The following is a 12,014-nucleotide window of genomic DNA, read 5'->3' as shown; positions in this document are numbered from 1 at the left end:
TTGCAGTTAACTGAGTCTCCCCAAATGCTTAAACTAAAAGTAAATTGCAGTTTTCCTCTGCTGGATATTACATGAAGAACTTTGGTCACTACAATGTAAAACTCTAACAAGGAAATGGATTCAAGTTGTAGGAGTGGTTAAAGTTCAGCATGGTAAGTGATATAGTATAATACCTAAAAATGGCTTTGAGTTCAGGCAGACAAGTTCATATTCCATCTCTGTGACTTGCTAAATGGGTGACCTTGGGCAGGTTAATTAATGTCTTTGAGCCTAAATTCTATTTTACAGAATGTAAACAGAATGTAATAGTATCTTCCTTACAAGTTGGTTGTAAGGATTAAATGAAATTTGTATAGAAAGTGTACAGCACTGTGTCTGCCTTATCGTTAGTGTTTGGTGAGGGTAGGTGATGATTGTTGATAGCAGCAATCACTGAAAGTTTGGTGAGGGTAAGTGATGATTGTTGATAACCGCAATCACTGAAAGGGCTTCGGAGGGAGTCTTGGGAAGGAAGATTTTAGTATCAGAAAATGGACAAAACAGACCCAAATTCAGATAAACAACACATCTCAGTTCCTAGATTGTATTGGGGGAAAAGGAGAACATCACAGCTTCACGTGAAAGAATGTGTGGGGATATATGTGACCTTCTTATATACTGGAACTTAGAGGGGTAAGGAAATGTAATCAACGTGGACCTAGGTCACTTGAGCATGCTTTGCTCTCATCAGTTGGCAGCTAATGTCATAAGATCAACAATAAACTTAGTGAACTCTGACAAGTTTGATTCTGAAACTTTAGGATGCCACAATATTCTTTAATTGGAGTGAGTGCGATAACAGAAAAATGATCTATATTGGATTGTCAGTGATCGAAAAAATACATGCATACTTTAAAAAAATCCTTTTGGTATTTGGTATTTGGTATAAATCCAATTGGTATAAGAAAGGTATTTCTCTTGCAGTGCTGTTTCACAGTTCAGTGGGGCTAGCAAGATCTTATACTAGAAAGGATATGCCAGTGGTGCCCAAGGAGCATGACTGCTGCTCTTCTGAGTTTCCCTGTGCTGCCCTTCACGACTATGCTCTCCATGGAAATGTTATGTAAGTGCCTCCTTTTTCCCGAATTGTTTATCAAAACCATTTTTGAAATGGTGAAGATTTTTATCTACATTACCATCATCCGCATCAATAAAATATTTTCTACTGATCCTCTCAAGCTCTAAAGCAAGGCTTCTTGCTATTCTGTAATATGCCCCGACTCCTGAGATGATTACATTTTATGCTGGTTCATGGCATAAACTTTCAAAACTGCCAGCTGAGTTGTCATTGTAGTACAACCAATTCCTTGATTGATGTACAGTGTCTGAGACATCTTTGTTCTCCTGACTTCCCACTGGTTATCAGATTACAGTTAAGAAGAAAAGAAAAGAGTGTAACAATCAGAGTAACACTGGGGTCTCTAATGATATTAGAGGTTACCTTCTCTTTAAGAGAGCATTTGTTATTTTAAAGTGATTGGATCATCCAAATACATCATGCTGGGCAATTCAGCTCAACTATAGACTGGGGCTTTGGAAAGCTTTCTTCCTGATCCCAGAGTTCATCTCATTTTTGGCTGTAGGAAAGTGGTGCCTTGAGAATTTAGATGTCTGGAACAATCTTTAATCTCAGTAGATGGCTTTTGTTGTTGTTGTTGAAGTGCTGCCCAATTGTGAGGAAAAACACAATTTTCTTGACAATGCAGAGAAAGAAACTTGTCATGTATGTATGTATGTATGTATGTATGTATGTATGTATGATTTTTTTTAAAGGAAAATGCTTAATGCTGGCCTATTACTTGCAGAAAAGAGATAATATTTTACACTTGTGCTGAGAAAGCGTCAGCTATTTTGCTTTCTTTTCTTCCAAAATGGAAGAAATTTGACACATTGAGACATTATTTGGAAAGCATATAGGACATTTAGAATTGGCTTTCAGTGTGTAGATAGCCTATCGAAAAATTCAGAAATAAGTCTTGATTAATCAACCAATTTTTTTTTGTTTTGAAAACTTCTCTGAATCTATTATTATGTAAAGCAAATAAAATTGGTTTTCCTTTCCAAGATGCTTTCTCATCTCCACTGTGCTTCAGAATTGCAACTTCCTGTATGTATATACTGTTCTTCTTATAGAAATGGGAATTCTTTCTCCTCCCTACCCTTACTCACCTCTTCTCTATGTTGCAATGACCAGGTAAGTGTGACTGGGTTAAATACTTTGTGTTTAAAATGTCTTTCCAGGGGTGCCTGAGTGGCTCTGTTGGTTGAGCATCTGACTCTTGATCTCAGCTCAGGTCTTGATCTCAGGGTTGTAAGTTTGAGCCCCATGTTGGGCTCCATGCTGGGTATGGAGCCTACTTAAAAAATAAATAAATAAAAGTAAAATGTCTTTCCTGAATCCCAGCTGCAGGCTTTTAATCCTAATGTAATACATGCACAGATTTTACATACTTGTTTTGTGCAGCAGCTGCTTGGCAAAGGAATTTGGAATGTAGATGTAACCTCTAACAAGGAAAACTCAGACAAACCATATCAAATTGTATTGAAATAGAGGGAAGCTGAGATCACCATAGAGAAAATATATAGTCTGTAATTCAAATGGCCAAGGCAGACTGTTTAAAACAAAAGTCAAAACGCATTCTGCTTGGCAGTAAAAATTTGAGTTCTCCTTCCATCTTCTCAAACAGTCTCATGTTGTACTATTCAGCCCCATTGCACCAGATGTAGGGGTTCCAGTCACAGGATTATCTAATGGAATAGATAATCCATTCCTTCTGTGTTGCTAGTAGGTAAGGCTGTTCATGCAGAACACTAATGACAGTGGACAGCTCTCTGCTTTTTTACAAGCAGACCCTGAAGGCTGTGACTCTTTTAGATATATCAGGCTGCTGTACTGGTCTGATTACTCACAGTGGGAGAAGTGTCCAGCTGATCCCTGTGATCAGTCTCACCAGCAGTGCAAAGACCCCATGGCTAGAATTGTCATAGCTTCTACCTTGTAACCAAAGTTGCCCAGAGCTAGTGGGCACATGGTCTCTGACAGATAGTTGTGGGTAGGAGAACAGGGAGCCAGCCTAGGGATATTTCAGAATAGCAGCTCTAACTGAGGATAGACAAGGGTAAGACATAAGATAAAGTGAGTTTGGAGAAAGCATCTCCAATAAGAAACACGTCCCTTGAGTCTCCGGGTTCCCCTGGAATCAGATTCTTGTGTTGAACCATATGTTCTGTTAATGCTTCTACCCTGTGCGTCTCATATAAATGACTGTCATTTACTGAATGCCGACCTGTGTACCAGGCTCTACATACATTAACTTAAAGTTCATTCTGTCAGTTGTTAGTGTTATATCCTTCCTGTTTTACAGATGAAGAAAATGAGATTCCAAGAGATTAAGTAACGTGCCCCAATTCACAGTTAGTGCATATGTATTAGGATTCAAACCCAGGTGTATTCAGTTCCTTTGCTTTTAACTACAGTACACAGTCACCTCATTTTCTCTCCACTCTTTGCTAGTCTCTTTCCTGCTCTGAAAAGTCTCAGGTTTGATTGTCCAGTTGCTATCTTAGAGCAGGATTCTCCATGAAGCATCCTCACTGAAGGAGTTGTTTGTACTGGTGGGTCAGCAGGATGGGAACATCCACTGGGACTGGTGCTAATTGCTTGGCCACAAGTTTCCAATGCAAATGCTGGGTAGACCTCTGCAGAAACACGGTTAAAACAAGTAACTTTTGACAGACAAATCAACTATGTGACACTGACTAAGCTTGAATTATTCCCATGCATAAAGTCTAATGAAAATCGGAAGTATAGAGATTTATCTTTCTTTCTTTCTTTCTTTCTTTTTTTTCTATTTGAGATGGACCCTCTGGTGGATCTGTATTAGGTCTAGGAACATGCTTGCTTTTATGAAATATTTATAGCATCCCATACTGAATTAGACCTTAAATTATTGATGTTTAATGAAGTTACATATTCCCAGCTTCATAGGTCTTTGGTCAAAACATTGATGCTACATATTTCTATTATGCTATTGCTAACTGTAAATACAGATTCTTTTCTCATTCCAAAAGACCCTCAACTCTGTAATGAGAGGAGTCTAAGGAGAGGAGCAAGAAAGAAGAGTTGAAGATGTTACTCTAGCTGATAAGAGATGACATTTGTAAAGTCTGTCTCCAGCCATGAAACCCCAACCTATGATCTCTTCTCTCCTTAGTACCACCAATTTGAAACTGCTAAGGAGCAAATCCTATGCCTAGAAGATTAGGACTCTAGGCTTTTTGAATTTAAAACAAACTCTGGTTACTTTTACTGAATTAGCAGCATTCTTTTTGGTTTGCTGAGAGCAAGATATTGATAGAGAGATGGACTTAAAGACGTTTAGGGTATGATTCCCCAGTTTAAGAAGCACAAGCAAGGGAGAGAGTGGTGATAGAAGGGGCCATGTATGAGACAGGCACAGTGTTCAACATGGTACTTATAAAAAGTTGAGTACCAGAGTAGAAGTTCAGAAGAAGGGGAAAGTTTGTGGTACATACCATATTCCAGCCATAATAATAGCTCATAGTTATGAGAAGTTCTATGAAACATTTATTTTTCTCAGTTGTCTAGTTTTGTCAAAGTTGTCTAGCTATGATATCCACCTTTACTACCTCGTAGTTGTGTGATGGTGTCCAAATTACACTCTTGTCTACCTCTATCTCCTTGTTTATTAAAACAAAAACAACAGCAATACTAGTACTAATCATAAAAACTTCATATTAAATGTGAGGAGTAAATGAAATAATTGATATAATACACTCAATGCAGAACTTGGCAGATGGAAGAATCAATAAATAATACTATAACAAAAATTGATTGCATATTTAATATTGACTTTCTCCTTCTTTGCTGACTAACTCTGATTGAGTTGAGCAGCAATATGCCTAGATAAATGTGCACTTTCAGCTTCTCTGGAACAAGAAGTAGCTTCACAGTGCAGTTCTGGTCAATTTGTTGTAGGCAGAAGTCTCCTGAAAGTTTCTGAGAAAAATTTCACTTTCCCATTCAAAGAGAACACATATACCTAACATCACCCCTTCCCCGCTTTTTCTTCCTTGAGTGTGAATCTCATGTCGGGAACCAAAGCCATCATTTGTGATGGAAGCAGCAAACAAAAGAAAATGTCAAGAGAACTGCAGAAATGCCACCCCAAACGCTGTCAACCTAATTAAAATGACACCAGCAAGGTGCCTATATCCAGGTTTCTTTCTGTGTGAGAAAAATCCCCCCTATTATTTATATCTTTTTATATTCAGTCTGCAAGAAGGTCTTCTGTTATTTGTAGGTTAAAGCATTCCTAATAGGGTTACCTATTATTATTATTATTATTTTACCTAAAGCCAGGCATTATTTTATTTAATCTTTGAAAAAATCCAGAAAGGTCAGTATTGTTTTGCTGTTTCTTTTTTTCAGTTGACACTTAAAATAAATTGGAGCTTAATAAAAAGTAACATTTTAGTATTAAAAATACTAGTGATAACAATAATAATATAAATAATGAATTATAATAAAATGATAAAAGAGTAATATAATGACTAGCTGACCAATTTTTGAGTGCTTATTTTATGCCATTTGCATCACATTTTTTAAATCCTTACAACCCTGTGCACGAGGTATTGTTAATCACCTCTTTTACAGATGAGGAAACTGAGGCACAGCAAGATTGAATAACTTACCCAAAGTCACAGAGTTGTGGTTCAGATTAAGATCTTTCTGACCACCAAGCCTATGTGCCTAATTATCTAACTAATCCTACCTGCCTTCGTGCAGTTCCAAAATGCTTTCTCTTTCTTCCGGGCCTTTGTGCATGCAGTTCCTTGCGGCTGGAACAGTTTTCTCTCTACTAATTTGGCCAAATCTCACTTATGTTTCATACCTCAGCCTAAATATGTCTTCTCCTTGGCCTTCCCTGACACTCCGTCCCCTCTGTGTGTTTCCATCTTCTGTATTACATCTATCATAGCACTTAGTCCACTCTTTTGCATGTTCTATTTATTTATCCTCCTAACCCATCAGACTGTTGTCTTGCTGGATGCTGGCTCTATGCCTTGTTCATCACTATTTTTCTAGGATTTGGCTTATAGTAGACATTCAATAAAAGGTGTCAGAGTTGATTGATCCTTTGTTTTAGTTCAGTGCTGAGAGGAGTGATAGTAGGGTAGGCAGGAACAAAAGCAGATTTGGGGAAAGGGAGGGATGATGGGCTCAATTCTAGAGTACCTATCATGACTCGCATGCAGGTCAGTGCATGTAGCGCCAGTGAAATCATGTTCTCTATTTTAACATTTATGCAATCAGCCTTCAGAGGGCTACTTAGTCCATGGCCAAAAAAAGAGAAAGAAAAAAAAAAAAAAGCTCTGAAAAGGTGGCAGTGTGTGTCTCGGGAAGGCAAGCCTAGACTTGTGGTGGGAGTTAAAGAAATGCAGAATTACAAAAAAGAATCCCTCCCACGGATGTCTAAAAATGATGTTCCTAGCAGCTTTAGGTATCACAGTTACGCAGGCAGAAAAGTATTTGATTAACTCACTGGCATTATCTCTGAGGTGTGGGTGTCTTGGAAATCTGCATGCACAATATTCCTTTCAGATAAGCTATTGGGCATTGTTCTACATATGCTACATTGCTGCTCTTCAGCCCACTTTGTACATGGCTAACGTCATATTCTTTGGAAATTGCTCCTCCCAAGGTTAAGATAGTTATGGCTACTTTATGGCTTGCATTTAAGAACAAGATGAAATTTAAAGTTGACTTAAAATAGAATTTCTGAATGTACCACAATGGATAACATACGCCACCCCATCCCTTCATTCTCTGTGTATTGCTTTCTTCTGAAAGTTTTCAGATAGTTCTTTTGCATATGCATTTTCCCTTCTGTATTTAGGTATATGGTGAATCAGATTTGGTTCATTTAGGTGGCAGAGTTAGTCATAATGTGACTTTGAAGTCTGCAGGGGCCACATACAGAAGGATCTCAGAATAATGGGATGAAGATGTAGTTTATTCAGTATCCTACCTACTCTGTCCCCTATCCACCCATGAGTCAGAAACACTCTTTACTGGGTGATTCTCATGGTTAGAGAAGAGAGCTTTCTGCCTAACATTTAGGAAGCCCAGACAAAAGACCCAACTTCCCAAATTTCTAGGTATTCCTGTGACCTTACTTGAGTCCATTGATATATTAGTGACTCAGTTTCTCAATCTGATTTAGAAGTAATGATAATTGATATTTTTAGGTCACAGGAATACCTAATAGGTTTATTTCTTTGTCAAATTTCAATCAACTGGTAATGGGTCCCAGGAGCAAGTTGTTGATAATGACTCTGAAGCTGAGTATTGATTATTAGAAAATTATGCTCTAATCCAGGAGTTAGCTTTTTTTTTCTTTTTTTCTGTGTAGGGTCAGATAGTAAATATTTTAGGCTTTTCAGGCCATATGGTCTCTGTTGCCATTTCTTAACTTTGCTTTTGCAGCCCCAAAGCAGACAAGGCAACATACAAACAAATGGCTGTGCTATGTTTTAACAAAACTTTTTTTTACATAAACAGGTAGCAGGATTTGGCCCAATTCAGGGCCATAGTTTGCTGACCCCTGCAATTAGCAATGTCTTTGGTGGATAGAGGGAGACTGGTGACACAGATGCCATATATTTCCCATACCTCATATAGAGAGTCAGAGCATCCAAGCCTTTTTACTTTTATAGTCTCATTGTTTCCTTCCAACAAACACATGAGGCAGCTCAGCAGCAGGTATTTTTAGAATAGTGGTGTATTCTGGCTAAGAGCAGAAGCTTTGAAGAGAAAGCAATGTGAGGATCCAGCTCTATACTTATAAGCTATATGAGCTTGGGCAGCCTGTTTTCCTCATAGTACCCCAGTCACCTAATTTGTTAATAGAGCATAATAACAGTATCTACCTCAATATAAAGGACCCTTCAATAAATGCTCATGGTAAATTATTATTATCTTCTCCGTTCCTATCTATAAACTGAGACTAACCTCATGGTATTTATACGTATTAAATGACGTAACATGTGTAAAGCTTATAGCACAATGCCTTGTACATAGTAATGCTTCATAAATGTTAACTAGTATTCATATTTTCATTTTACCAATAAAGGAAGTTTAAAATGATCAAATAGTTCTGCCAAAGCTTTATAGTGAATAATAGCAGAAGTGGGCTTGAAACCTAGTTCTTTGGACACCAGAGATCATACTATGCCCACTAAAAATGAGCAAATATGTGTTAAAACTTTCTTAAAAGGAAAAAAGTAAAATTCAAATGGTAATATTTTTCATTAGAAGTGATAGGATATAGACAAACTTTCCACCCTAACTTTTGACTGATTGGTTTTTAGTCAAATATTTTTTTGTAAAATTCCTTAATTTGAGGTGTATTTTCTTTATATGCCAGTCAGGAGACAACTTGTCCCTGGGAATAGAACACAGGCTTTAGAACTGTTAGGGAGAGGAGATTTTATATTGCCTTTTTCTACTAGATGTGTTTCATCCTTTATGAAACAGACCTTATTGCCCTAAACGCCCATGTTTTATTCCATATTGGTATCACAATCTTGACCCCATCTGAGTGGAGAAGGTGGTAGACATACAAACTAAAGTTGGGGGAGGGTAGAGAGCTCTGACTTGTGTGCTTCTATGGCTCAAAAAGATTATCTGGGCCAGTTAGATTAATTTCCATCCCTTTTCCTCCACCATGGAGAGTGGCAGAACAGTGAAGGTATTTGGACAAGAGATGGCACTTGGAAAGTTGTGAAAAGTAAAGAGATATTCAGTAGGAGCATAAGGGGAAAGGTATTACAGGCAGAAAGCACAGACAAAGCAAAGAAGAGTTGACTGGAAAGGGGAGAGAGATCCTAAAGAACTGCCAGGAAGCTTTTGAGACTGTTGCTTGGTAACTGCCTAGCTCAGTTCGGTGGCTGTTGCTGAATCATTCAAGTAACTCTCACTTGCCCAATTCCTTTCTCCACCCCCGTAAAGGTGAACACTTGGAATGGAATCTAATTCTAAACCAGCAGCTGATACAGACATCAATGATGGGAAGTAAATTACCTCAGGGACATCTCTTCTTAAGTCAGAGGGTAAGTTCTTGCCTCCTCTCCTAGGAACGCCCAGAAACTCCCTTACCCATGCTTCAGCTGGCCCTGGGATTAAGCAAGCTGTGATTTACTTGACTGAAACTCACCTTGTAAATAATGTTTCCATGAATAATACCTAACTTTAGAAGAAGAAATCAAATTTAAAATTGAAGGAAGATGAGGAGGAAAAGGCCCAGGGGAAGGTGCAGATGAGCATTTTCATTTATTTAAAAAAAAAATGTAAACACTTGTAAAAGATGGCACTTCCGGCACTGACAGACAGTGGAGAAAGAAATGTGTCAAGGTCCCATGTATTTTCTTGATGATACTTGTCCTCCCTCGGTGAATAAATTGATAAAATATCGAGAGCTGTTCTGGAGATAACAAGCCCACGAGAACTTAGAGCAGATGTACACTGCAGCCGTGACTGTGTCTGTTTGAGACTAGCCCAGGGAAGCTCCTACTCACCTGCAGAGAAGGGCAGAGATTCTGGTCATGACTCACAAAAGTGGTGGCCTGAAGAAGGAGGGGGAGGCCAGCATGGGCATCTCAGGCTTAAGTAGGCCTGGTGTGCCCTTACAAGCCCAGGGAGTAGGGGAAGTTATCTCCCCCCATCTACCTCCATTTGCTTTTCACTTCTCTCCTCCTCTTTTTCTTTCCACCCCCACAAACACATGCACACATTGGAGAAAAGAGGCTATTTCTGGCTTGCTAGCAAAGACAGAAATCACACCCAGACACAAAAAAGCTAGGACAGGGTACTGCTGGCACAGCAGACCACATTTTTGTATAGCTAGGACCCTCAGAGGGAAGAGACCTATAGGCAACATTTGGTCTTCCCATTTGATTTATTTGTTTTACTTCAATGGTTAAAACTCCTTTGAATTTCTGTCATTAGCAGCTCACATGAGAGTTTCTGAAAGAACAACAGAGTGGTTCCATTAAACTGAATTCCTTTTCTACAATCCACTTGAATGTTTAATATGTATTTCTTTAACTTCTTAGGAGAATGGCCTTACACAGCTAATACCTGGGGTGGGGTCTGGTCATGTTCCATTCTTTTTTAATTCATATATTGGGGAGGAAATGAGTCATACTTGGTTAAGCGGTTGATACCACCTACGTATGCAAATTATGTGTGTGTCTGGGAGCAGGATGAAGCAGTATGCCATAGGATGGGCAAGGTACCTTCCCATGCCACCTGAGTTTTCCCTTTGCAGATCGCAAATCCCGGCATCTCGATCCCTGAGCTATTGAGTCTGCAGTCAATATTGCAGAGAAATGGCATGTCCATGTATTTGTGTTGTGTGTGTGTGCCCACTCATGCTCATGCCAAATCTCTGGTTCTTCACAAAATGTCAAACTATTATATTTGTGTAATCCTTATTGCCTCTGTGGAAGAGACTGTTTGAATGCCAAATCAGGCTGCCAGGCACAAATTATGGTAATAATAATAATGGTTATTTATTATTTGTTTTGTGCTTGGCAGTGTGCTAGGTGAATCTCCTCATTTAATCCTTCTAATATTCCATGAGTAGATATTTATAACTTCTACTATAATAATCTCAGGGAGGTTAAATGAGTAAACTCAACCTCAGATCTGCTTATTTCTAAAATGTGTGCTATTTTACAGCTTCCCTGCTCTTATTTTAGAATTGTACTGTGAAACCCACTATCTTTTAAAAACATTCCTATGAGATGTAAGAATATTTTATTTATAGTGTATGACAAAGCCAGAAATTTTAAAATGCTTCAATATCTATGCTACTCACTTTACCATATAATTTTATATTCTCACAATTTGTTCTGTGTTTTCTTTCTTTCTTTCTTTCTTTTTTTTTTTTTTTTTGGTTGTCATTTTATGAAGACCAGTCCTTGATGGCAGATTGTTTTTTTAATACTTTTTTTCCCCTGTATTCTCCTCTGGGTCTAACATAAGATAAGAAATCCAATTACAGCAAAGACAAGGGAACAGACAAGACATTAACATGTGTGTGCCCAACACAGGGTGAGATATTTTCACATGGTTCCTATGGAATCACATTTTATATGAGGATTAGATTCTAAAGTCAGCACATGTGGTGATTATTTATTAGTGTTTTCCCCAACATTAAGTTGCCTTTCTAACGCAGCCCCTCACTTCTCAGCCATGTAGAATGGGATTGGTGTCCTCACAGCTCCAGAGTGGGCCCTGACTGAATTAAATTAATCAGTGAATTCCATCTCCTTGGCTATAGTTATTGATTCAGAGATATCATATGACCCAAGCAAAAACAACCAACATACAATTCCTGGGGCTTTAATTTAAACTTTAAGAAAGGCCAAATTCTTCTTTCCATAGCTGTAGAGCCTTTGAGGACCAAGAAGGAAGGATCTTTATATGAATCCAGCCAACTCTGAAAATGCAGAGCTCTGAAATGGTGAGAAAGAACTGTGTCTCAGGAATATTGTTTAAGTTCCGAGTCATCCCTAACCCAAGACTAGGAACCAGTAGATTTTCTTATTGCTTAAGGAGTTTGAATTGATTTTTCTGTTCCTTACAACAAAAGTCCTACCTAATTCTCCAGGAAAGGTTAAAGAAAACAACAACAACAACAACAACACTAATTTCTCATAGTAAGACCACTATAACTAGTTTTTGTTGTTCATTATAATGGGAAAAATGCTATTGATTTGTACAGGTGATGAGGTGACTTTCATTTAAAGGCCATGCTAGGAAAAATATACTTCTTTAAATTATAGAATAACAGCCTAAAGTAGTGAGCTGCTCAAAATGTGTAAGGCAAGTGGAAACTGAGTTTATCCCAGGAAACAGGAGATTCTTGTGTTTGCTCTAGACTATT

The 12,014-nt window shown here is 38.2% G+C and overlaps 1 protein-coding gene across 4 annotated transcripts in view; it reads left to right on the top strand.

The window, feature by feature from the left end:
* The first annotated feature begins 9,059 nt into the window (after nt 1-9,059).
* LRRC7 (leucine rich repeat containing 7) overlaps nt 9,060-12,014 on the top strand; it is a 933,028-nt gene continuing 930,073 nt past the window's right edge. For all 4 annotated transcript variants that reach the window (XM_073896539.1, XM_073896538.1, XM_073896542.1 and 1 more), the window contains exon 1: nt 9,060-9,174. In XM_073896539.1, coding sequence (XP_073752640.1) covers nt 9,127-9,174 — 48 coding nt within the window. In that variant the 5' untranslated portion in view covers nt 9,060-9,126. The remainder of the gene's footprint in view (nt 9,175-12,014) is intronic.

Source organism: Callorhinus ursinus, unplaced genomic scaffold (assembly GCF_003265705.2).
Source record: "Callorhinus ursinus isolate GAN/ISIS: 27379988/994484 unplaced genomic scaffold, GSC_fseal_2.0 scaffold9, whole genome shotgun sequence".
Classification (NCBI taxonomy): Eukaryota; Metazoa; Chordata; class Mammalia; order Carnivora; family Otariidae; genus Callorhinus; species Callorhinus ursinus.
The sequence above is the reverse complement of the archived record's forward strand: the minus strand, read 5'-3'. Positions and strand labels throughout refer to the sequence as shown.